The 25,214-nt window shown below is 34.3% G+C and overlaps 1 protein-coding gene across 1 annotated transcript; it reads left to right on the top strand.

Annotated features, from left to right (window-relative positions):
* Positions 1-7,035: 7,035 nt before the first annotated feature.
* On the top strand, positions 7,036-7,938 carry LOC140452756 (uncharacterized). The gene has a single exon (XM_072547082.1). It carries the CDS (start codon positions 7,036-7,038, stop codon positions 7,936-7,938), a length of 903 nt encoding a protein of 300 aa, XP_072403183.1.
* The last annotated feature ends 17,276 nt before the right edge of the window (positions 7,939-25,214 follow it).

Genomic DNA, 25,214 nt, shown 5'->3' on the forward strand with positions numbered 1-25,214 from the left:
ATTCTTTCCATATCTAACATAGCTATTTAAAATTGACATTTTATACTTTAGAATCAGAGAAATATATTTGATAACAGAAAATCTATTTAATTGCTTCTATCGCAAAGATGATTTCTTGGAGATTGACAAAGAATAATATTAAGATTTGTTTCAGTATACAGAGGAATACTGAAAGACTGTAGACTGTAGACTGAAGAGGAATATAAGCAGTGTTGTTGATCTATTCTGCGTCGCCTCGGTCCGTGGATCCTCTACCAAACAACTGAATTTGACCAGGAATTTCTGCAATTATGTGTAGTGGATCATCTTTTGATACTATGGTAAGTTTTTGTGCATTAGGTTGGTTTAAAGTAGTACATAATATGGTCTAATACAATGTCTTAGCTCCAGTCAGCGGTGTTCATATTGGTGAAATCAGCTATATTTAATTCTTTAAGTAGGGGAATTTTGATTTTATCTAAATATTTGGTCTTTTTTCATTGATGTAAGCGCTTAAAGTATTTTTTATAAATATGTTGGGGGTTAAATAAGTTTGAAGTTTTGGGTGGAATGATTGTATCAGATTCCCTTGTATCGGTGAGAATTTTTGGTCGACTTTTAGGTAATAAGTATAAAAAATGGGTGTCTTAAATGGATTTTAATATTAATCAGTTGGTGTGGAGATTGTTCTTGTAATGAGGTGTTGCGAAAATTTTCTTCTTAGGGAAACTCTTGGGTATTGTCAATTTCATCATAGTATTCTGTCTCTTGGGGATTATAGTATTGTGTTTCGTGATAATTTTCAAGGGGTTAAGGGCAGTTCTCTGATTCAACGTTGTTGTGCTTCTGTTCGTATTGTTTTTTAGTGTTTTTTGTGATGTTTAAGGTTGATTTGAGTTTTGGTACTTATTGGTCGGGTTTTTGTAGTGTTTTGTTGGAGGAGATACAAGTATTAAGTTGAACTTATTCTTCCTATTGTTGGTTGTAGTAGAATTTTTATTAAAATTTGCGTTCGAAATTTGAGAAATTTGTCGGTTAAAATGTTTTTATGGTATTCTGTCTTTAACTTTTTGATTTTTAAGTAAGTTCATATTAAACTTGACGTCTATGGTTATCGTAAGCTATACATTTTTATAAGACTTTGTCTAAGGTCATTCGCAGTAAGGATTGTTTACATCTGTACAAAATGTTTTCAGTGCTAAATTTTTAAAATATGGTGATTTGAACAATCAAAACAATCAGCCAAGGGATCTATCTAGAAAAATACGACACATAACAAGAGACATTAAAGCCAGAGCTTGGGACGTTGAAGACCACACAGGAACTCTAAGAACCAACAGAGAAAATATAGCAGAGAAATTATATTGCCGGGATCTATATAAAGATGATGAATTCCAGGAAGTTGTTTGCCAAATTCCTGAAGAAATCGAAGAAGAACCTAACGTACTCGAGAATGAAATAATACTGGCGATCAGTAAACTTAAGAATGACAAAGCACCAGGTCCAGATATGATAACAGTAGAAATGCTTAAAGCTACAGAAGAAACCGGAACAAAATCTACAATACCGACAAATCATAAAAAATGCAGCTTCCATAAATGCGATAACTATAGAACCATCTCTCTTATCTCACATGCCTGCCAAATAATGCTACATATAATCAATGAGAGACTTAAAACGTTCCTATAACGAGAAATACCCCAAGAGCAAACTGGATTTATCAAATTTACTCGAGAACATCTTCTGAACATAAGACAAATAATAGAAAAATCTATGGAATTTAATATCCCGCTATACATTTGTTTTATACAAGATAAAAAAACAACTAGAAAACTACAGTGGTATAAACTTCTTAAATACTACGCTAAAACTTTCAACTAAAATTTTACAAGTGCTAATAAATTAATTAGAGGATAAGTTTATCAGATGAACAACAGGGTTTTCGTAGTTAAAAATCGTGTACGGATTTAATATTCGTTATAAAGCAAATTAATGAGAAATCACTAGAGTATAATAGACCAGCATTTCTGTATCTGATTGACCTAAAGAAAGCGTTTGACAGAGTAAGACTCAAAGATGTAATCAATCTTCTGTATAATGGAGTTCCCCTAAATATTATAAAAACTATCGAAAACATCTACCAAAACAACAAAATAAAAATCAGAATAGATGAACAACTTACAGAGCCTATAGAAATAGTTAGCGGAATAAGACAAGGGGATTCATTGAGTCCTACGCTCTTCAATTTGATCATGTATGAAATCATCAAAAGTATTAACTAAGGAAGAGGATACAGAATGGGAAAAAAATAAATAAAAATACTCTGTTACGCAGACGACGCAATATTAATAGCCCAAGATGAAGAAAGTCTGCAAAGACTGGTCCACAGATTTAACATAAGAGCAAAATAATTTAATATGACAATCTCATCTCAGAAAACTAAAACAATAGTAGTCAGCAAAGAATCAACTAGATGTAAAATAGAAATTGGTGGCATCAGTGTTGAACAAGTAATGGAAATAAAATACCTGAAAATTACACTTTATAGCTATGGAGACCTGGACAAAGAAGTGAGAGATCAAGTACAAAAAGAAAATTGGCTGGCAGAATGCCTTAATAATACTATATGGCGAAACAGACATATTAACACTGAGTGAAGTCAAGAATTTATAAAGCCAGTGTAAGATCAATAATGACATATGCTTTAGAAACACGACCCGACACAGCCACAACGCAAAGGCTACTGGAAACTGCAGAGATGAGAGTACTAAGAAGAATTACAGGAAATACGCTGAGAAAGCGAAAGAGAAGTAAAGGCATTAGAAGACAATGTAACATACAGTGTATAAATGAATGGACACAAAATAGAAAAAAGAATGGAATAACCACATAAGCAGAATGAAGGAGGCCCGTGTCGTCAAAATAGCAAGAGATAAGTTACCAATCGGCAGAAGAAGTATTGAACGACTGCGCAAAAGATGGAGTGACATCCTTCTATAGAGGTATTATTCCACCAATAAACAAGCAGAAAAGGAGGAAGAAGAAGAAGACATTTGTTTTATAGACTAGCGCAAAGTATTGTACAGAGTCAAATTTGAACTGTACGAACACACTACTGGGACAGTTAAAGTGCTTGACACAGTCTCAAACGAGTTCTTGGTCTCCATTCTGTGAACTTGGTGCTCACCTTTAATCATTACAGTCTGTAGCCATTCTCCTCTAGACCGACTACCAAGAAGATTTTTTGCGTACTCATCTACATAATTCTTCCATCGCATTCTTGGTCTTCCATTCGGTCTCTTCCCCTGATTCTTACATTCAACAGTTTTTATTGGAAGTCTGTTTTCTTCCTTCATACGTTTTACATCCTTAGCTTAATATCGGTCGGATTATGGTCTTGTACATTCGTATTTTAGTCCTTCGATGTACGTCACGTGATTTAAATATCTGGGTCATAGTAAAGTATGCCATATTGGCTAACGATGATTTTTCTGCTAAGCTTTGCGTCGTCAATGTTGTCCTCTGTGATGTTTACTCTTAGGGTCGTGTTGCTCTCTACGATTGACTTTGTGCTAGGATTTAAGCCTTTATATGTTTACTGATATGCCTATTTATTTAGCAAGTAACTAAAGTTTCGTATACATATTTTTTACTGTTGCCATCTCCATATGCTACCAGTTGAACTGATTGATTGATAAGTGTGTTATTTCTACCTTCTGCCGTTTTTCTAACTACATATTACAGTACTAAATAAAACGCTGTTGGTGCCAGCCCATCACCCCATTTTATTCCTTGTGTTATTTGAAATGGATATATCATCTCACGTTGTATCTGTACCTGAGCCACTGTCTCCGTCATCGTCATTCGGATGAGCCTAACAAGTTTGGACGGTATTTCAAATTCAATTAATATTTTGTATAAATGTGCCCTGTTTATTGAGTCATATGCATGTTTATCGACGAAAATATATATATGAAGCAACTTTGCTTAAAAGTTACTTGGAACAATGGCTTTTATCATTATCATCACTGTACTACAGCTCTTCTTTGTTCATTCTCAAGATTTCTGCTTTATTCTGCTTTGTTTCTTGCTTGGATTTTCCAATTGGCAACAACGATCTTCTTAGCATTCTGTGTTACCTTGTCTATTCACCTTAGCTTTGGTTTGCTTCGTCTTCTTATTCCCACCGGCTGTGCAGGTGCCTAATGCTAATCTACATGCCCTACCTACTGCAGACGGTTAAGCTTTTTATTTCTCCTAATCTGTTATTATTGGAGTTAACCGATGTCCATAGATATAAGCACTCATTGGCCGCTTAGAAGTTTTAGTTATTGACTCTCTCGAGTTTTGTGTTAGATAGTATGGATTTGGTTTTATTTTGATTTATATGTAATCCCATTCGTTCTGTTGCTGCTACTAGTTCTATTAGGATTTTTGTGGTTCTCAGTCTGGTTCTTGTTATAATGTCCACGTCGTCAGCATATGCTAGAATTTGAACTGATCTATTAAAATATAGTCCCCCCGCTATCTACATTAGTTTCTCATACGACTTTTTCTAAGGCTATTTTAAACATCTGACACGCCAGCACGTATCCTTGTCTAAACTTTCTATATATTTCGTCAACTTTATCTAATGGGGTTGACGAGTCGTTCTGAATATTTACTGCTGATAGAAATTCCGTACAAGGCTTTAATTTCTCATGCAAGAAGTTTAAAAATATCTTTTATGGTGGGTCCAGGAGAATTATTCCACGGTAATTATTACATTTTAGTTGGTTCTCATTTTTATGTAAAGGGCATATTAAGCTTAAGCTCCAATAATTTTAAGGCATTTGCTTCCCAGACCAAATTGTATAAACTACTTTTTGCACCAATTTGACGATTTGCTCTCCACCGTGTTTAAATATCTGCTTGGAAAATGGCTTTACTAGTTTTTATTTCTTTAAGTGTGCTATACTTAACATTTTGTTATGTCTGGTTCTAATTCGTATTTCTTATCTTTTTTGTTCGCTTCTCCTCTTTGATTATCAACGAACTCTCCTATATACTTTCTCCGTACTTTCAGTTTGCCACATACACACACGCGCGCGCGTACAACCCATCCCCTAGAAACATATGTTTTCCATTGAACAGTGCGACCACTTCTCCGTATCGTATGACTTACGAATGGGGAGGCTTGTACTGATCGTTACTTTGGATGTCCTGGGTAAAGGAGCGTCCTTTGATTTTCTTGGTTGTGGTTAGGCCACCTAACTTTAGGGGTTGCTCAAAAACAGCTTTTCTTCCTATGAAATTACTGAATTTAATTGTGTATCATTACTTTGGCAACGTGGTAGCGATTAGATAAATACGTTTGTTGTTTCGGCTGTAATTAACCTGATTTATCGAAAGGTACAACGAGAAATAAACAATCAAAATTAGTTAGAGTGCAAAACAAAGTTAAAAACTAATCAGCAGTATAAAAAGTGGACTTCTAAAAGGTGAGTCAGTGAAATAATTATAAGGAATTAACCAAAATACACCGAAGAGGTTAACTGATAAGCACGATAAAAAGCAAAACATTCACTGAAGTCTTCACCAATTTTTATGCGACGTTGCCACTGTGAGCAAAATATCCCAGGCGACAATATTTTAGCTGGTTGTAATAAATAAACGGTAGACACTGTTTTCTCTGGACCGTTGAGGTGGAAGATAGAGCTTGGCGCCGAATAATGAAAAAGTTTTTGAAGAAAGGAAAAGATTGGGAGAGCGCTAGCTCAGTAACGGACGACGGACTAAAAAGAAAAATGAGGGAGGATGACATCAAAGATGAAGAAAGAGGAGAGCATACGAAGAATAGAAAGCTCTCAACAAACTCACCACGGAATAAGCATGAATCAAAACTAGATACCATAATTGAAATGATGAACAAGTTGGCAAAAGATGTCACAGAGATAAAGAACGACCAAAAGAGCAGTAAAGAAGCAATAGAACAGCTCATCGAAGATAATAAAAAGTTAAAGAAAAAAAACAAAGACCTAAAACAAGAAAACAAAGAAATCAAAGAGGAATTGAAAGAAATCAAAGAAAATATGGAATTTATGGAAAAACAAAGGAGGAAAAACAATGTAGTGTTGAATTAATAGATACCTATGATCAAAGAGTAATAAAAGAGGCGATGCTGAATATATTCAAAACATATATGGGAATTGAGGTCAAAATCAAAGATGCATACAAGTTGGGAACAAAAATCTGTCCGATCGAACTAGAAGATCAGGAAGCAAAAATCAAAGTCATGAAGAACAAGTACAAGCTAAAAAACCACAAGGAAGAAAAAATATATATCAACAACGACACCACAATGAAAGAAAGAGAAATACAATAAACTATAAGAATGATTGCACGAGAAGAGACAGATAAAGGCAACGACGTAGATAAAGGCAACGACGTAAAGATTGGCATAAATAAATTGTGGGTAAATAAGGAAGAATGGAAATGGAATAATAAAGAAAATAAGATAGACAAACCAAAAAACTAATAAAAAACGGCAATGGAAAAACGACGACGAAACAGACAATGAACAAGGACATGAGTAGTAGTAAAGCACTATACAAAGACCAGTATGGAAACTTAAAAAAGAAGGAAGATGAGAAACGCTTACAAATACACAAAGCAACTGCAATCAATGAGACTAAAAGTGTGAAAACAACGGCAACTCAAAAAACCAGAATACCTGAAATATGGACAATAGTAACATGGAACGTAAGAGCGTAAGAACGTAGGAACGTCTCAACGGCAAGGAGGCTGAACTTGTAGAAGAATTTAATAAGGCTAAAATAGACATACTAGGAATCACAGAGACCAAAAGAAAAGGTAACATTACACAGTTTCTGGAAAATGGCCATTTTTTAAAACTCAGTGGAGCACCCTCGTCAGAAAGATCACGTGAAGGAGTTGGTTGTCTCATCAATAGAAACTTGACTAGTAGCATTATATATTGGGAATGTATTACCGAAAGGATCCTAAAAATTAGAATGACAACCGAAGAGAAGAAACCAGTCAACATCTTTGTTATATATGGACCAAACGGACATTTTTTGGGAAAAGGCGACGGAGATCATAGATAGCAGAGAAAGTAACATAATAATAATTGGCGATCTCAATGGTAGAGTAGGCGTAAAAGACCAAGAATCCTCGGATGTACTAGGACAACACGGAGAACAAGTAAGAAACAATAATGGTCAACGAATTATAGACTTTTGTAGAGAGAATGACCTGATAATTATGAATTCGTTTTTTCAACACAAAGATGTGCACAAATATACCAGAGAAGTCAAGAGTAGAGGAGAAAAGTCCATTATTGACTATGTATTGGTAAACAGACCCTTAAGACAATGTATTAAAGAAGTCAGAGTCAGAAGGGGAGCAGAAATATATAGCGACCATTATCTGGTAGTATCCCGAACTAATATCGGTGTGGAACAAAAACGCACGCAGAAGGTACCAATAAAAAGAGACATAACCCCAAGAAACCTCACCAAGGCAGTTATTAGGTCATACAAGTTAGCAGATAACAAAATAGCACAGAAATACAAAAGCTATGTGAATAATAGTCTACAAAAGCACTTAAAGCAGAACTATGGCTTAGAAGAAACTTGGCAAAAACTTAAAGAATCCCTCCTAGATGGGGGCAAACAAAACTGCGGAATAGCTAAAATCAATAAAAACAGACAATGTACGAATTGGTGGAGTAATGAAATAAAAGAAGAAGTCAAATCCAAGAAGTTAGCGTGGAAGAAATATCTAGGGAACCAGAATGCAGAAAGCTATCAAAAATATAAGCAACAGAGGGCAAAAGTAAAAGACATGGTGATTAAAGCAAAAAAGAAGAGCTGGGAGGATTTTGGGAATAAGCTGGAGAAGGACTACCACACTAACCAAAAACTATTTTACAAAACTCTGAGAAGCCTAAGAACATAGAACAGACAACAAACACCAAAACAAATTAAAAACAAAGATGGCCACATCCTCTGCGAGAACGAAAATATTATGAACAGGAATATTTCGAAGACCTTTTGACTCAAAAAGACTATAATATTGAAATAGACAACACTGAAGAAAAGTCATATGAGAACCCAAACCAAAACGAAATAACAATAGAAGAAATAAGAGAAATAATACTTAGGCTCAAAAGAGGAAAAGCAGCTGGCTATGATAAGATAACTGCGGAAATGCTAAAAAATATGGGAGAAAATGGAAATGAAATGCTTAGAAAAGTTTGCAATAAAGCATGTAATGAGAACAAGATCCCAAAAGACTGGAAAGTGGGCGTTATTCTACCCATTTTCAAAAAAGGTGACAGATGAGAATGCAGCAACTACAGAGGTATAACTCTCCTGAATATCCCTTCCAAAGTTTACGAACGACTACTGAAGAAAAGACTATTACAAGAAGTAGACCATAAGCCGGAGCAGTCATAGAGCGGTTTCAGGAAGGGAAGAAGCATCCATGACCATGTTTTTACACTCAAGCATCTAATACAAAATGCACGAAATACAAGCACGGAACTATACCAAGCCTTCATAGACATCGAAAAAGCATTTGATAGAACCCCGCGAACCGAAATAGACAAAAGCCTAAGAAACAGAGAAGTAGACAGCAAACTCAGAAAAGCTATTATGAGCCTATACAAGAACACAAGAAACAGAGTAAGAACAGATAATATGGAATCAGAAGAGATTAAAGTCAATGATGGCTTACGACAAGGAGGTGTACTAGGCTCCATTCTGTTGAATATTGTACTAGATGATGTAATGAAGGAAACTAGAGAAGAAACATCGAGAATATTTGTTGGGCATAGAAACCTGGAAATGATACAGATAGCGGAGTGCGCATTTGCAGATGACCTCGTCGTATTTGGAAGAAACAAGGACGCACTTAAGAGAAACCTCCAGATTTGGAGAGATAAACTTGAAAAACGTAACCTGAGAATTAATGAAAGTAAAACCAAGGTCATGGTATATGAGAAAACATACCAACATACAAACATTAAAATCAATAACTATACTTTAGAACAAGTCGAAACCTTCAAATACCTAGGACTGCAACTAGAGAGTAGGGGTACACAAGAAGCAGAGATAAACAATCGAATAGCAAACGCTTCCCGGATATACTACGCAATTAAGAGCACATTCCTATCGAAAAAAGAAGTATCCCAAAAAGCAAAGATAGCTATCTACAACACAGTTTTTGTACCTATTTTAACATTTGGATGTGAAAGCTGGACGCTCACCACCAGACTAAAAAATAAACTGCAAAGTATTTCAATAAAGTATCTAAAAAGAGTACTAGGGGTGACTAGAATGGACAGGATACGGAACGATGAAATAAGAGAACGCCTTAAAGTCCAATCAATAGAGAAGAAAATCGAAGAAGCCCAACTGAGATGGTACGGCCACATGGTAAGGATGGATAAAAAAAGCCAAGTGAAAAAAGTGTGGGAAGCGAGAAGAACCTTGAAAAGACCGAGGGGCAGACCCATGAAGACCTGGGATGATGAAATTGCCGCCTTCCTAGACAGGAGAGGAGTCACCAAGAAGCAAGCGAAGAAATTCTCAAGCAACAAGAAGAAATGGAGGAAGTTTGTATTTGAAACCTATAAAGAGACTTTACACCCAACACCTTAGGGTAGAAGGGTTATTGATTATATATATAAATATATATATATATATATATATATATATATATATATATATATATATATATATATATATATATAATATATATATATATATATATATATATATATATATATATATATATATATATATATATATATATATATATATATATATATATATATATATATGTTCGGATAAGTTTCCGCGGTCAGATGAATGAAAATTACTGAGTTCTCGGGAAGAACCGCGTTGAGAATTTAAAATTTCAAATCAACAACCTTCTACTGTTGTCCATAATTTCTCAGATATTCACATATCCGATTCAGCTACCAAAGCTCTGTCAAAAGGCTTCAATTTCTCTGTCACTCCTCTTTCCATTCCAACTGAGAAAATTATTTGTCAAACTGAGGAAGCTATTTCCCATCTTCCTTCCGACCAAGCCGAAGTTGCCAGACAAGATATCGCCAGAATTCTCCGTACTTCCAAACCGCCACCTTCAAATATCAGTCTTTCAGAAAGACGTGCCCTCAAAGAACTTTACAACAACCCTGACATCGTCATCCTTCCGGCCGACAAAGGTAATGCCACCGTCATTCTCAACTCTTCTAACTATTTCGACAAAATGTCCGAACTTCTGAATTCCACAGAATACAAACATGTCCCAAATGATCCAACCACATATCTAGAAAAAACGACCAAATACATTATAAATAAGTCTACTCTATCTCCAGACCTCAAAAAATCTCTTATACCCAGAGAAAAATCATCCCGAATTCCAAAGATATACGGCCTTCCAAAAATCCATAAGCCCAATGTTCCCCTAAGACCTATCGTCAGTGCATACAACTGCCCCACTCAGAAATTGGCAAAACATCTCGCTTCATCCTTACAACCATTAGCCGAAAACGCCTCGTCCTTTGTCAAAAACTCTTTTCATTTCATTGATCTTCTGAAAAACTTTTCTATTTCGCCCTCAGACATACTAGTCAGTTTTGACATTGTCTCTTTATTCACCAACATTCCCATCGATGAAACCATTTCCATCTTGGACTCTAAACATCAAATTCCCCAAGACACATTATCTCTTATAAAACACTGCATGTCTAATACATATTTCACGTTCCAAAATCGTTTCTATCGTCAAATCAAAGGTGCCCCAATGGGATCGCCCCTCTCTCCCGTAATAGCAGATATATACATGGAACATTTCGAAACAGTAGCCTTGTCCTCGTCAAATCTCAAACCCACCTGCTGGTTACGGTACGTTGATGACACCTTTGTCATTTGGCCCCATGGTAAAGACACATTAGATCTCTTCCTCTCCCACCTGAATGGAATACATCCCAGCATTCAATTCACGATGGAAGTTAAGTCTGAAGCGTCTTTGCCATTCCTTGATGTTCTTATTCAGAAAAATCCACCTCACAGTTTTCCTATTCCGTGTACCGGAAACCCACTCATACAAACCGCTATCTCAATGCCCAGTCACATCATCACCCCGCCCAACTTAATTCAGTCATCAACACTCTTATTTCCCGTTCCATAAGACTTAGCGACAACAATCACAGGTCATCCGAAATCAATTCAATAAGACAAACACTCCTACAAAACGGCTACCACAAAACCCAAATCAATAGAAGCATTCAAAAACTTCTAAACCCCATTCCATCCAAAAAAGAAACCTTGCCGCCGGATCAACCCAAAATCTTTCTACCTTTTATTAAAGGTGTCACTGACAAGATCAGTAGAACTCTTATTCCTCTTAATATCAAAACCATCTTCACCACTCACTCCAAATTGTCCAATCTCGTTAGATCCGTAAAAGACCAAATCCCCAATGAAGACCATGGTGTCTACGAGATAGCTTGTTCCAGTTGCCCACGTACATACGTAGGACAGACAAACCGACGAATCCATAACCGTATTTACGAACATTCTCTATCAGTCAAACATTCCGATACCACTTCAGCCCTAGCCCAACATCATATTCAGACAGGCCACAAAATAGATTTCGAAAAAGCAAAAACCATCGCTCCCATCCGCTCATTAAAAGCGAGAATCATTCGTGAAGCTATCGAAATCGAAAAACGGCCTCACAGCTTGAACACGCGCGATGACGCGAAACGATTGCCGGCAACATGGCGACCCCTTCTTCAGCGACCTCCCGCCCACACCGCTCAGGCCACGTCAGTTCAGACCACGTCAGCGCATACCGTTCCCGCGCATACAGCGAGTATAAAAGCAGCCACACAGGGTAAGACCGGTTGTCACTCGACACTGGGGAGTAGGCAGATTGAGACCTCAGTGCCGAGAGACAGTTCTTGCAATATAGAACACGATACTGGTACGTCTCGAGTGAGGGGAGTAGGCAGATTGAGACCCCGAACTCGAACCGAACCGTATCCCTCTTGATAATGGCTCCAAAATGGGTGCCGAAACGTCGAGTTTTAAATTCTCAACGCGGTTCTTCCCGAGAACTCAGTAATTTTCATATATATATATATATATATATATATATATATATATATATATATATATATATATATATATATATATATATATATATATATATATATATATATATATATATATATACTATATATCATTACTTTGGGACTTGTATCCATAAAAAATGTGTGTTTCGAACAGAGAGCTACCAACCTACGTTGGTGTCTCCGTGTCTAAAATATATGGGTGCGCAATTGTTCAAATTGACAAAATAAATTTTGTTCTCTTCGCCGGCTGAGAACCCGAAAGGTCTGGTCACCGAGCCCATGTTTTGTGAAAAGTCATCAACACTCACTTGATTTTTAATTCAATGAATAAAGTAGACAAAAGGTTGTTAGTTAAGGTGAAGATAAAATAATACTAGGAAGAAAAGAGTAATGACTTTTTTTTGTGTAAATGGTTAGTAATAGAAATATACATAACTAAATGAAGGAAAAAAAAATAAAATAATTACGAGTGGTTAAAGGTTATTTTTTTTTTGGAGAGCAGTCTCTTTTGTTTTTTCTTTTGTATTGTTGTTTTTTTGAGCCTTCTTGGTAGCTTGTGGCTATCTCTTTCATTACAGGTCTTCTGAGTCCTCCCTATATGCAGCAAGCTGTTGTTTGGGCCGTCTATGTATCGACCTCACTTTTGGATCATAATCTGTCAACTTTCTTAAAGTTCGGCTCGGATGGTTCCTGAGGTTGTTAAAGATGTCGTGTATCCATGAATTCATCATTGTTAGGACTTTTGGCAGATTCAGTGTTTCGCTAACTATAAAGTTTTGTGCGGTCTGAATTTTCTTCCGATTTGTCACGTATGCCGCTCAGGCATATGTAAGAGTTGGCAAGATTATAGAATTTGCCAATCTGTAGTGCAATCTAGTAATTATGAGAGTTGACTCCTAAGAAGCTTAGCCTTGTGCACCGTTTGATTAACGTCCTATGAATGTTAGCCTTTGTCCAACGTAATGCCAATGTATTTTCATTATTCGCCAATTCAATTGGTGTATTGAACAGGGTTAGTACTCTCTTAGCGTACTCTTTTCTTTTTTTTTACTTGACGGCCTGTATTTTATCCGGGTTGACCGCTATTTTCCACTTAATACACAAGGATTGCATACGGTTGATTGCCGTTTGTATCTCGTTGCTGGGTCAGGATTGCTCCTACTAGCTGCTATTGGAGTGTCGTCAGCATATAGGCTCAGGATTGATCTGCGTATAGTTGGGGTGCTCGCTGTGAAAATTGTGTACAAGTATGGCGACAACACCGCTCCGTGTGCTACTCTGAAATCCATGGTTCCGACTTCTAATAGGGTTGGCTTTATCTGAACTCAGCTTGTCTTTCATTTTGTCTTCTATGTCTATCTCCGTTTTAACGGCCAATACGCTGTGATTATCTTTCTTTGTTTTCTAGTAAGTCTATATTTCTATTAATGTTTGTATATTAAAGCTATCATGTTGATTTTGTAAGATTTTTATTTCACTACAATTTTTTTCTAGCTAGTTCGTTTTGTTTGGTTTTCTTTAGTTTTGTATATTCTTCTTTTATTCTCAAGTTTAGAAAGTTTCTGAGTATTCCAGTTTTTATTTCTCGTTTTTTCGTTATTTCTGCGCTGTATTTTACATAGTTAGGTTAGTGTTTCCGTAAGTTTTGACCATGTTTCGTTGATGCTTTCCTTATTAAATCTTTCTTACGTAATTTGTATTGCGTTGAGTTTTTCATTGATTTCTTCTCTTAGCTTTTCTTTAATTTCCAATTCCCATAATCAACCAATATCGACGGTGTTCTCTGCAGTTGTTTTCGTGGTTCTCTTTAATTTTATTTTAATTGATGTAATTGGATATTACATCAGCTCTAGGATATGTTTTAATTGATGTGATGTTGTTTCTCTATCTGTCATTTATCATCAAATAGTCTATTTCATTTTTAGCTACATGTTCTTTGTTATCTTGTGATTTCTATTTACATCGACGTCTATTAGGCAATGAATATTATATTTCTATTATAAATATCATTAGCATCGTTTAAATTAAATTAATTGATTTAATTTAAAATTAGCATCGATTTCATGAATAACATCATATCATAATTAACCTGAACATTTCCGGGTTCTTTTGTTATCTACAATGAACAAAAAGTATTTTAAAAAAAAAATTTAAATGGTAAAAGTCCCTTATGATAACACGGAAAAGAAATTCATTACCTCACGCTACGTAATTAAAATAATTTATGGTCTGGGAATGTAAACAAACCTTAGTTTTGTACACAAATTTATTGATTTTAAGCAAAATGTATAGTAAGCTGTTCTCTAAAATCATACGACTTATATCACTGTATACAGGATGTTTCTAAAACAATTATAAAGTAAAAACGGTATTTTACAGAACGGGTATATCAATTATTTATAAAGTTCATTCATTTACCAAATTCCCATCATTAAACATAAACACGTGTTGATATTCGCCGTCTCATTCGTCAAGAGGCTAATAAATATAATTTCTTACCTCAAGCGAGACAGATTCTCAAGTTACAGATCCCAACTTGCCAGCATTTTAAATTCAAATTGTATCGTGTTGATTTTTAAGTTAATATATTGTGTTATATTTATGTTATAGTTATTGTTAAGTTATTTACTGGTCGTCTTATTTTTTTGGGTTTAGTTTAATTGTGATATAATGATTAAATTTCAAGAAATTCTTACACTAACAGTTTCAAAAGTAAATATTTTTAAAAATCATATGATACATAGGTCGTACATCAGTACGACCCTGTTTGGCTTACACGTGGTTCTATTGTCGATTGGAAATTTGTACAATGAATAGGGAATAACGTGTCTTCATCATTTTTTCTTTGAGAACAATTTCTAAATTGGAATGAATCAAAAACAAAACTTAATATAGTTACAATCATTGTGTTTTATTCCCAAAATACAGTCCCTTTCTTCTTCTAAAATCAACAAATTGAGTGTACACTGTAAGATTGTGCCGCCGAAAAAATTTTAATTTAAGGCCATGTAATCGGAACCCAATTTGTGAATTTTCTACTCTGCTTCATATGTTTTTTATTTAACTCCATTTATTTTAACAATCTGTTAGGAAGATCTTCCTTAAGCTCTTCCTTAATTTCTGCATTTGTTCTGCTTCTATATTCATTTTGCTCTGTTCTGATTGGTCCTAGTATGGTTCTCATAATCTTTCTCTCTGCTGTTCTTAAGTCTTCTTCATCTTTTTTAACCATCGTCATTGTTTCTCTTGCATATAATAATATTGGCCTAATTATGGTGTTATAAATACTCATCTTACTTTTTTTAGTCGGTGTTTTGCTTTTAAGTAATCTTTTGTTTGCAAAATAAGCTTTATTCGCTGCTATTTTTTCTTTTATTTCGGATTTCCTTTCTCCGGATTTACTTATTGTAACTACTAGGTATTTGAAGTATTCTACTTCTTCAAACTCAGAACTTCCTATTTTGATTTTTTCTTTCATTGGTTTTTTCCCTAATCTTCATATTTTTGTCTTTTCTTGATTTAATCTTAGCCCCATTACCTCCCCTTTCTCTCTTATTTCTTCTAGCATTTCTTTCATTATTTTTCTGTTCTTTACAATAATAGCAATATCGTCGGCATATGCAATTATTTGACCACCTCTTCTGAGATTTCCTTTATTTATATTTCGTAGTACATATTCTAATGCTAGATTAAATAGAGTTGTTGATAAGGCGTCTCCTTGTTTCATCCCTTTATTTATACTGAATTTCTCTGTCTCTCCTCTTTGTGTCTTTATGCTTATTTTTGTAGTTCTCATTGTCATTTCTATTAATTTTTTGAGTTTATGTGGAATTTTTAATTTTTTAAGTGCTATCATTAATCAGTTCCTTTTAATTGAATCAAATGCCTGTTTGGAGTCTATGAGTAACATTTCCAATTCTAATTTATACTCGTTTGCTTTTTCCATTATTTGTTTTATTGTATTTATTGCATCTATTGTAGATTTTTCTTCTGTGAATCCACATTGGTACTTTCCTACTGTCTTCTTTGTGATCTTTGATAACCTCTTTTTTATTATTGATGTCAATATTTTATATGTTGTATTTATTAACGTTATTCTTCTATAATTTTTACAGATTTGTTGGTGTCCCTTTTTATGTACTGTTATGATCTGCCCCACCTCCCAGTCCCCTGGCATTTTCTCTTCTTTCCATATATTTTTCAATAGTGCCAGTATTTTTCCTCTAGTTCCCTTCCTCCGTATTTTATTAGTTTCATATTAGTTCCATCTTTACCAGTGGCTTTTCCATTTTTGCTTCTCCGGATTACTTCATCCAATTCCTCTAATGTTGGTTCTTTTGAAATTTCGATGTCTACTTCATCTACTTCATCTGCTTCTTCTTCGTGCACCGTTTTCTCCTCGTTATGCATTTCTTCTTCTGTTGTTTCCCCCGTCAAGAGCTCTCTGTAGTAATCTCTCCGTACTTGCTTGTATTCTTGGTCCTCTATTATCACTATTCCCTCTCTATTTTTTATTCCGTTTGTTTTGCCCTTGTATTTTTTGTTTTTTTATTTAATCTTTTTGTAAAAACTTTTCGTATTTCTGTTTGTTCTTTTCTACTCTATTTCCTGCATTTTTTGTCTACCCATCTTCTTTTATTTTTTTTTATCACTTTCTTAGCATTTCTCTTATTTTGTTGAGCTTATTAACAAATTTGTTCTTCTTGATAGGTCACATAGTCTTTGCCCATTGTCATTCGTGTTTTCGTGTATTGTATTGTTACGAAAGATTTATCCCACATAGGAAAAGTCCATTGATGAAAAAGATAGTGAAGTTTAAAACGTCAAAAAATTATTATATAGTTGTCAGTTAGTTATATTGTATTGTCATATTGTTGGTGTTAAATAAAGTTAATTTTGAAGAAGTGTAACAGTATGCTTTCCTGCAATTTGTTGTAAAAAGTTCTCTTTTCCAATCGGGTCATTGTGGTCTCCTAGTACAAATATGACATTTTCTTTGGGTATTTTTTTATCTCCTCTTCGACCCTATCATAAAAGATTTCGTCTGCATTGCTTGTTTCTGTGGGGGCGTATAAATTCAAGGCTGATATATTAAATGGTTTGCTGTTGACTCTAACATAGGCCATCCTTTCGCATATTGGCTTAAAATTTATAATTTTCTTTCTTAGATGCCTTAGTATCATGAATCCCACGCCTTTTTGTCCTTGCTTCTTTCCTACTGATTATAACATTGTAAAGTCTTGTTTATCAATCTGTCCCTGTCCCTCCCAGCGTAATTCTTGCAGTGCTGTAATATCTATTATATACTTTTTGAGTTCTTTTCCTATTTCTAGCATTTTTCCTGGAGGTAGCATATCTTATGTTCCATGTGCTTATTTTCCACTCTTTATTTTTTTTGTTCTGTTGTCTTCGTCTTTTATTTTTGTTTTCTTGTCTATCTTTCTTTATTTCACTTTTGTTGTACTCGAGTTTATATGCAGTTATTTCCTGTTTCTTTGCCTCGTCCGTTAACGAATAATGCATCCTCTCATCCCTTGCTAGTTTTTTGAACCACCTCCATGATGGTCCTCCAGCTGTTTGGTGTTTCTATTCCATCTCCTTTCTAGACCATCTATTATAAGCTTGTTGGCTTTTAATTGGACACGTTTACCTTTCTTTATTTCATCTTTTGCTATTCTTCGTATTTCCTTCTGTATTTGCAATTCCTCTGTCGTTAGATCATTGTATATATATATTTTTTCTTTTTTCACTTCTTTAAGTTTACTTTTGTTTTCCATAATTTTTGTTTTTTCTTCTTTGTTTGGCAGTCTGACTAAACATGTTTTATCTCCTAGTTTCACTGCTTCTTCTATATTTACGGTAATATTTAGCTCTTTTGTCATAAAATCTATTACTTCTTTTAGTATTCTCCTATCTCCATTATATATTGTCATTTCCTGTATTATCACATTATTTTCTTTTATTATTCTATCAAGCCTTTCAAGCCGTCCTTTTGTATCATTCAGATCCTTTTTGATTTGTTCATTTTATTTCCAGATTTCACTATTCTCTTGTTTTAGTTCTGTTAGTTCAGTTTTCAGTTCCCTCATTTCTTCTCTGTATTGTTTTTGTTCCGTTTTTACTTCTTTTATATCAGTTTTTAATTCTTCTAACTCTATTGTTAAATTTTTTTATCATATTTAGTATTTGATCTATTTTGTTTTCATCTCTGTGACTTTTAACCGGATTTCTTTGTACTTTTTTACTGGGACCAAATAACAGTTCCTCTTCTTCTTTATTTCTTTTCCGATTGTCATCTAATGTATTATCACCTGAATCCATATTTCTACTGCTACTAGTCGTTATAGAGCCAACCCCCCCCCCCACTCAACGCATCAAAGGAAGATGGTTCCCTTAAGCAGTAGCTTGTAGTAATTTATCTTCGCGTTTTCTTCCTGGGTAAATTATTTACAATTAAAATAATTGTCAGTTACTTTGGAACGGTTCGATGTAGCAACGCCCACCTCTAGCTTTTAAAACTAATATATTAGCGGTAATTACCTGGGCCGGTTTTGTTTTTAGTTTTTTGCGTTAGGAGTAAATAAACTTTCCACACAATAACCAAAAATTGAAGAATTAGGTAAAGAAAATCCAAAAAGATAGATTTTAACGCACTATTCGAGCAGGATTCGTCCACACATAAACTAGATTCTGTTAAATCCAGCAAGCTCTCTTCAGGCTTTCTATATTCTGCTGAAACATCGTAGTTTTCAATTTTCGCGTTTTTTTTCAACTTTTAATAACATTACAGTAGGCATTTACTTTAACATCACTAACTGCAGCAATGAGTTTCTGTGTACAGTTATGTGAGAAAAAACATTGGGCATAGCGTTCTTCAGGCTTTCTCCATACTGTTTGGCGACCATCATATGTAAATATCTTGTAAATGAAGGCTCGTCTGTAAATAACCTTTCTTCAATTGCTACCCTTAAAATCTCTCAGTCTTTTAGTCAAAACTGTTGCAGTTACTGTCCGCTCTCGAAACACTTCGAAAACACAGACGAAAGTCTGAGAAACTCATCTTCCACGGCGTTTATTGCCCTTGGTATTTCCTGTTTAGATTTTCTTGAGAAAGTTCTAGTTTCTTGAAATCTTTGTAAAGCACCGGATATTGCATCATTATGCAGAGTAACATACTTGCGCTACTTAATACGGCCTCATTGTAAATTGGTCTTTAGTTTTAAAACATTTTTCTTTATTGCAAAAATATTACATTAAAGAGAAAATGGATAAAGGGAAATATATATATGTGTGTGTTTATCAAAATCTAAGTTCGCTTGCCCTGTTAGTCGCTTAATATCAAATATATAGGCAATCAAATATATATATAGAAATGTAGTCATAAGCTCCCCTACTATTAAGAATCAGCAGATTCCGATGTCCGATGTTATAAAAAGGAAGAAATCAATATTGTAATTATTATGCTTCAATAGTCAAGTTTAAATCATTAAATGTAGTAGTTTGTAGTATTTCTCAAAATTGTAAAGATTTCGAAATAAAGATTTTCTTTTGGGAAACTTAACGTTGAAGAAACATTTCTGGCGCTGCGAACACGATATTTCATACAGAAACTTGGTCGTTTCCTGGTCTAAATTAGTTTGATGAAATTCTAAAGAACCTGGTAGAAGAGAAAAATGTATTCGAAATAAAACACGATCATCCTTGCGTAAGTTTTTCCTTTCTTTACCATTGTTTATGAGCATTTATTATTTGTATTGAATTTTAAACATTTACATTGAATTTATTACTTATTGTTTATTAAATTTATATTATTTAAAACATTTTTACTTCAACGAATTTTTATGTATATTTGCATTAATATTTTTACATGTTTGCATATATATTTTATGAGTACATTGAATGATACTTCCCAAAATAGTATCGAAAATTTAAGTTTACTATTCGATAATTTGAATTTAAAAATAAAAAAAATCTACAAACCTCTAAATCCCAGCCTGCATCTAAATCACATTCCAAAATGCCGATGACCAATAGCGATATCGCTAGCCTTTGCTCAACTCTGCCCGAAATCTCTTCTGGAGACAACTTCTCCACATTTATTAAAGCAGTAGATAATTTAATAGTTTTCTTAGGCACCCAAGATTTAAATCCCTCCGTAAATCCGTAAGAGTTTATCTTAAACTCCCATATCGTATCTCGAAGTAAAGGAGAACCTAGAAATTTCCTAAATTATTCTAATAAAACCAATTGCACAGAGATTCGTCCAGCCTTATTAACCAAATACGGAGAGACGTTCCGAAGACATATTAGTAACACAATTATCCACCACCGTCCAAAAACATAGTGAATCCTACGACAATTATCATCAAAGAATAACTACAAATCTGAATGACTTACTCCAACACACCACCCTAAACGACAATCCCGCGACAGTAAATTTTAAAACTCCATACTTTAAAAACATTGCCCTTAAGACCTTCTGTACTGGAATCAATGAGCCTTATTGGGAATACTTATCGCATCTTGAACTAAATTCCCTAGAGGAAGCCCTTCAAAAGTGTATTGTATACGATAATCACAAAAATCAGCAACGATATATGAACTTTCTGAAGAGCCAACAAAACAAAAAGCCCCCAATAAAAAATAAACCCCATCAATCTTCGAATAATCAAAGATCCACAAACTTTCAACCCACACACTCAAATTTCCAACCCACACACTCAAACTTCCAACCCATGCATTCAAATTATGTGGGACCCTAGACTCACAACACACCTTTCCACAACACAGAGCCCAACTTTAACTTCACTCCACAACAGAACTACAATTTTCTTCAGAGACAAAATTTCGGTTCTTACAAACAAAATCTATCCTTCCAATGAAACAATGTCCCGAAAAATGCCCAACAAAGATTAAACAAATACAAAGCTCCTCGACCCCAACCAAATTTTGAGACTCCAATGAGCGGTGTTCAAACTACGACAACCAGAAACCATCAGCCCATGACAATCACAACTAATAGAAGCCACAATTTTAATATAGACTCGAATGACATCCAATATTTTGAAAACGATTTCGAAAATTATGAATCCGAACAAGAGCCCGAATTGCATGATGAAAATCATCAGGATTTTCAAGCCATCCCGTTACACGATCATCCACCCCCTCTATAAACCTACATAATATTGAAAGTTCCCCTGGGTTGCCTGCTTCGTCACACCCAAAACACATCTACGCGTTTTGATTGACACAGGCGGTTTGCATGTAATTATAAACCCGCGAGCTCTCAAACTATTTCATAAAAAACATATTTATCGAAAACCTTTTTCGCTAACATCAATGAAAATTACTTCCAAGCATGAATTAAATATTAAGACGCCACTATTTATGGAATATGGAATTCCACAGACATTCGACGTAAAAATCGCCGATTTCAGCCAATATTTTGATATTCTCCTAGGAAATTACGACTTAAAAAGATTCCATGCCACTATTAATTATGCGACTTATACATTAACCTTTGAGAATCCTCATGTCAGTATTCCATTTCAAACACTATATCAGAAATTTCCCGTAAACATTTATAATGGCGACGTTATTTTCCCTGAATGACAATTTCAAGGTTTTAAAATTCCCCATTCTATTCACGTTGCAAAATGGTTTTATAGAGACTATCGAATTACCGAGGCCTATGAAATTTAATAAGAGAATTGAAGTTGAGAACTTCTGTAATTATGAAATAGCAAACATTGCCTCAGGTTTCAATGAAAATTCGATACGCACTTCTCAATTAAATAATGAAGAAATTAGCCCCTTTATTCATAAGTTTTGCTTCGTCTACATGGACGATGTCATTATTTTTTCTAAGTCACTGCAAAAACGCTTCAAAGTTCATATTGCAACTATTTTTGGCACTTTCAGAAAAAATAATTTAAAAATTCAGTTAGACAAATCAGAGGTTTTCACGAAAGAACTTTCTTTCTTAGATAACGTAGTGACAACCAAAGGAATCAAACCTAACCCAGCAAAAATCGAAGCTATACAAAAATACCCTCTACCAAAAACAGTAAAAGAAATTAAATCATTTCTTGGTTTAATCGGTTACTACCGAAGATTTATACCAAATTTTGCAAAAATAACGTCCTCATTTTCGAGGTGTACTCGAAAAGGAGCAACTATTGACCCTACTTATCCAAATTATTTAGAATGTTTTGCAAAATGCAAACAATTTTTTAACTGATTCCCTAGATTTACAATACCCAGACTTCGAAAAGCTTTTTGTACTGACTACAGATGCCTCTAATATAGCTATAGGATCAGTATTATCTCAAAATAACCACCCTATTGCCTACTATTCTCGAACTTTTAATTCCGCAGAACAAAACTACTCCACCATCGAAAAAGAAATTTTAGCCATACTAGATTCTTGTAAATACTTCCGTATGTATATATACAATCAAAAATTCTCTGTAGAAACAGATCCAACTTCTAGACTAGCCATATGGAGACTTAAACTAGAATAATGTGGTTTTGAAGTAAAATATAAAAAAAAATTAATAAATATAAGGTTGAGTGCTCGAATAAATGAACTTTGATCAGATAAAAGGCATATATCGAGCATAGTTTAATTTAATCTTGCCCAAGTACTTTCGATCCCTAGATCATCTTCAGGGGCATCTCGTCAATTGCGGCCTATCCGACAAGAAAAAAATGTCATAAACATATAAATGTACATCACACTACACTACAAAAGGACAAACAAACACTTTAAAATTATTTAAGAAAGGCTACATTACGTGCAGAAGCCGGAGACAGAATGTGAAGATGATCTAGGGATCGAAAGTACTTGGGCAAGATTAAATTAAACTGTGCTCGATATATGCCTTTTATCTGATTAAAGTTTAAATATAAAAAAGGCAAAGAGAATCAAGTCGCTGATGCTCTTAGCCGAGTCCAAATAAATGCCCCAAGCTATGGTTCAGAATGTGCTGAACGACCAGACAATTTCGACATTGACGATTTCCTCGCCGACTTTGTTAACTTACAAAACAGTATTAATACACAACATATATCAGTTGAGAACCCTATCACAGGAATAGAGATTTCACCTGAACCAAATTAATTTATCCTCAAACCAAATTATTTTCAAACCAGAGTCAAATAATTTTGAAATAAAATACAAAAGAATTTTTAACAAACACCGTTACACTATCACTTTAACAAAAAATTGGAAAACAGTAATAGCAAATACCTTCCAAAATATCCTTAGACCAAACCAAAAATTTGCAATAACAATCTCTCACGAATTTAGACCTTTTATCGGTAACTATTTTAAAGAAAAAATAAATTCCACAGTCAAAGCAATATTTTGCAATATACTATTTCACGACATAGAAGAAGAAAACCCACAAATATAATGCATAAAGAAATTCTACGTAGAAAACCACAACGGAATGATTGAAACTTACAAATATTTAAAACAAAAATTTTATTGGCCCTCAATGCAGACAACTATTTCTAATTTTATCAAAAAATGCGAAATTTGCCTAAAAAATAAATACGAACAACGTCCTTACACACTTCCCCAATTAGGACCATTGTAGGTCAAAAACCTTTTGATATTAAATATCGATCTATTCCACTGCAATAAAAACCTGTATCTCACAATAATAGATTCTTTTTCCAAATACGGTCAATGCTGTAAGCTTACCGACAAAACTTCCATTTCCATTCTAAATAAATTTAGACACTACTTTTTGCACCACAATTATCCATCAAAGATTGTATGCGACAGCGGCACCGAATTCAATTCCGCAGTCATTAAAGAATTCCTAAATATTCACAAAATCGAAATACATTTTACAACAGTAAACATTTTTTCTTCAAACTCTCTAGTAGAGCGCTTTCATTCAACTCTTATTGAAAAACTTAGGCCCTTACTTCCCAAAATCCAAATGATTCGTTAGATGACATTCTAACACTTGCCATTCTCATTTAAAACCAATCAATCCACAGTTCCACAGATTATTCCCCTTTCTCAATTCTGTATGGACCCTATGCAGAAGAAATACATTTCGACTTTGATCTTTCAATATACGAAACATGTATTCAAAGACATGAAGAAGAACTCCAACCCTTTATTGCAGAACTATATAATAAACAAAAGCAAAAAATACAATAACTTTTAGATGGATAAAACGAAAACGCCGAAGATATTCCGGAAATAGACCTTACAAAATCCCAATATGTTTCTAAGAAAAAACATAAGTCTAAATTACAAGCCCCTTTCTCCACTATTCATCCAGAAAAACAAGACAAAACAAAAATGATCGGTAAAACAGATAAACAAAATTTAACAAGCACTCACCTTAAATATGTAAAACGAATACGAAAACATGTGGACAAACCTACTCAAGACCCAAATTTTTCACAGGACAATCCTCGCCCTGGTCCATCCACTCAGTATTCAGGAGAATAACGGTTACTATGCTGAAGAGATAGGCAATCAAGAGAAATCTCCCACTACCACAGACACTCTTCACATTCTACTAGACAAGCTATCTGACACTATTGACGCTAGTCCGACAAGCTATTTCAGAGATCACTTCAAAAATGCACCTCTCTCGCTACTGTACTCCCAATACACTCACATACAAGAACAAACAAAAGATCTACACAAGATTACGCGAAAACAGAAACGCGGACTTTTTAATTTTCTAGGTCCAGCCATCAAATACGTGACTGGAAATCCAGACGACTCTGACTTAACTTATTAAAATCACACATAATCTCTTTAGAAAATAAACAAAATGAAATTATTAAAAAACTTAATAACCAAATATCTTATTGAAACTCTTTTAACACGAGATTCGATAAACTTTTAGAAAAACTAAATTCTGATAATTCAATTCTCATATCTGCACTTAACAAATTATCAGCTGATTTCGACAGCTATATCATTCTACACAATGAGATAATAAATCTCCAAAATATAAACGAATTTCTAATGAAACTTATTAAAACCATTACCTTATCTGAACTTAATATCTCTAATATAGAATTATTCACTTTAAAAGAAATA

The sequence above is a fragment of the Diabrotica undecimpunctata genome, chromosome 11 (assembly GCF_040954645.1).
Source record: "Diabrotica undecimpunctata isolate CICGRU chromosome 11, icDiaUnde3, whole genome shotgun sequence".
NCBI classification, from domain to species: domain Eukaryota; kingdom Metazoa; phylum Arthropoda; class Insecta; order Coleoptera; family Chrysomelidae; genus Diabrotica; species Diabrotica undecimpunctata.

Excerpts from the sequence above, each read along its gene's own strand:
- LOC140452756 (XM_072547082.1), top strand. The coding sequence starts at position 7,036 with ATGGACCAAACGGACATTTTTTGGGAAAAGGCGACGGAGATCATAGAT.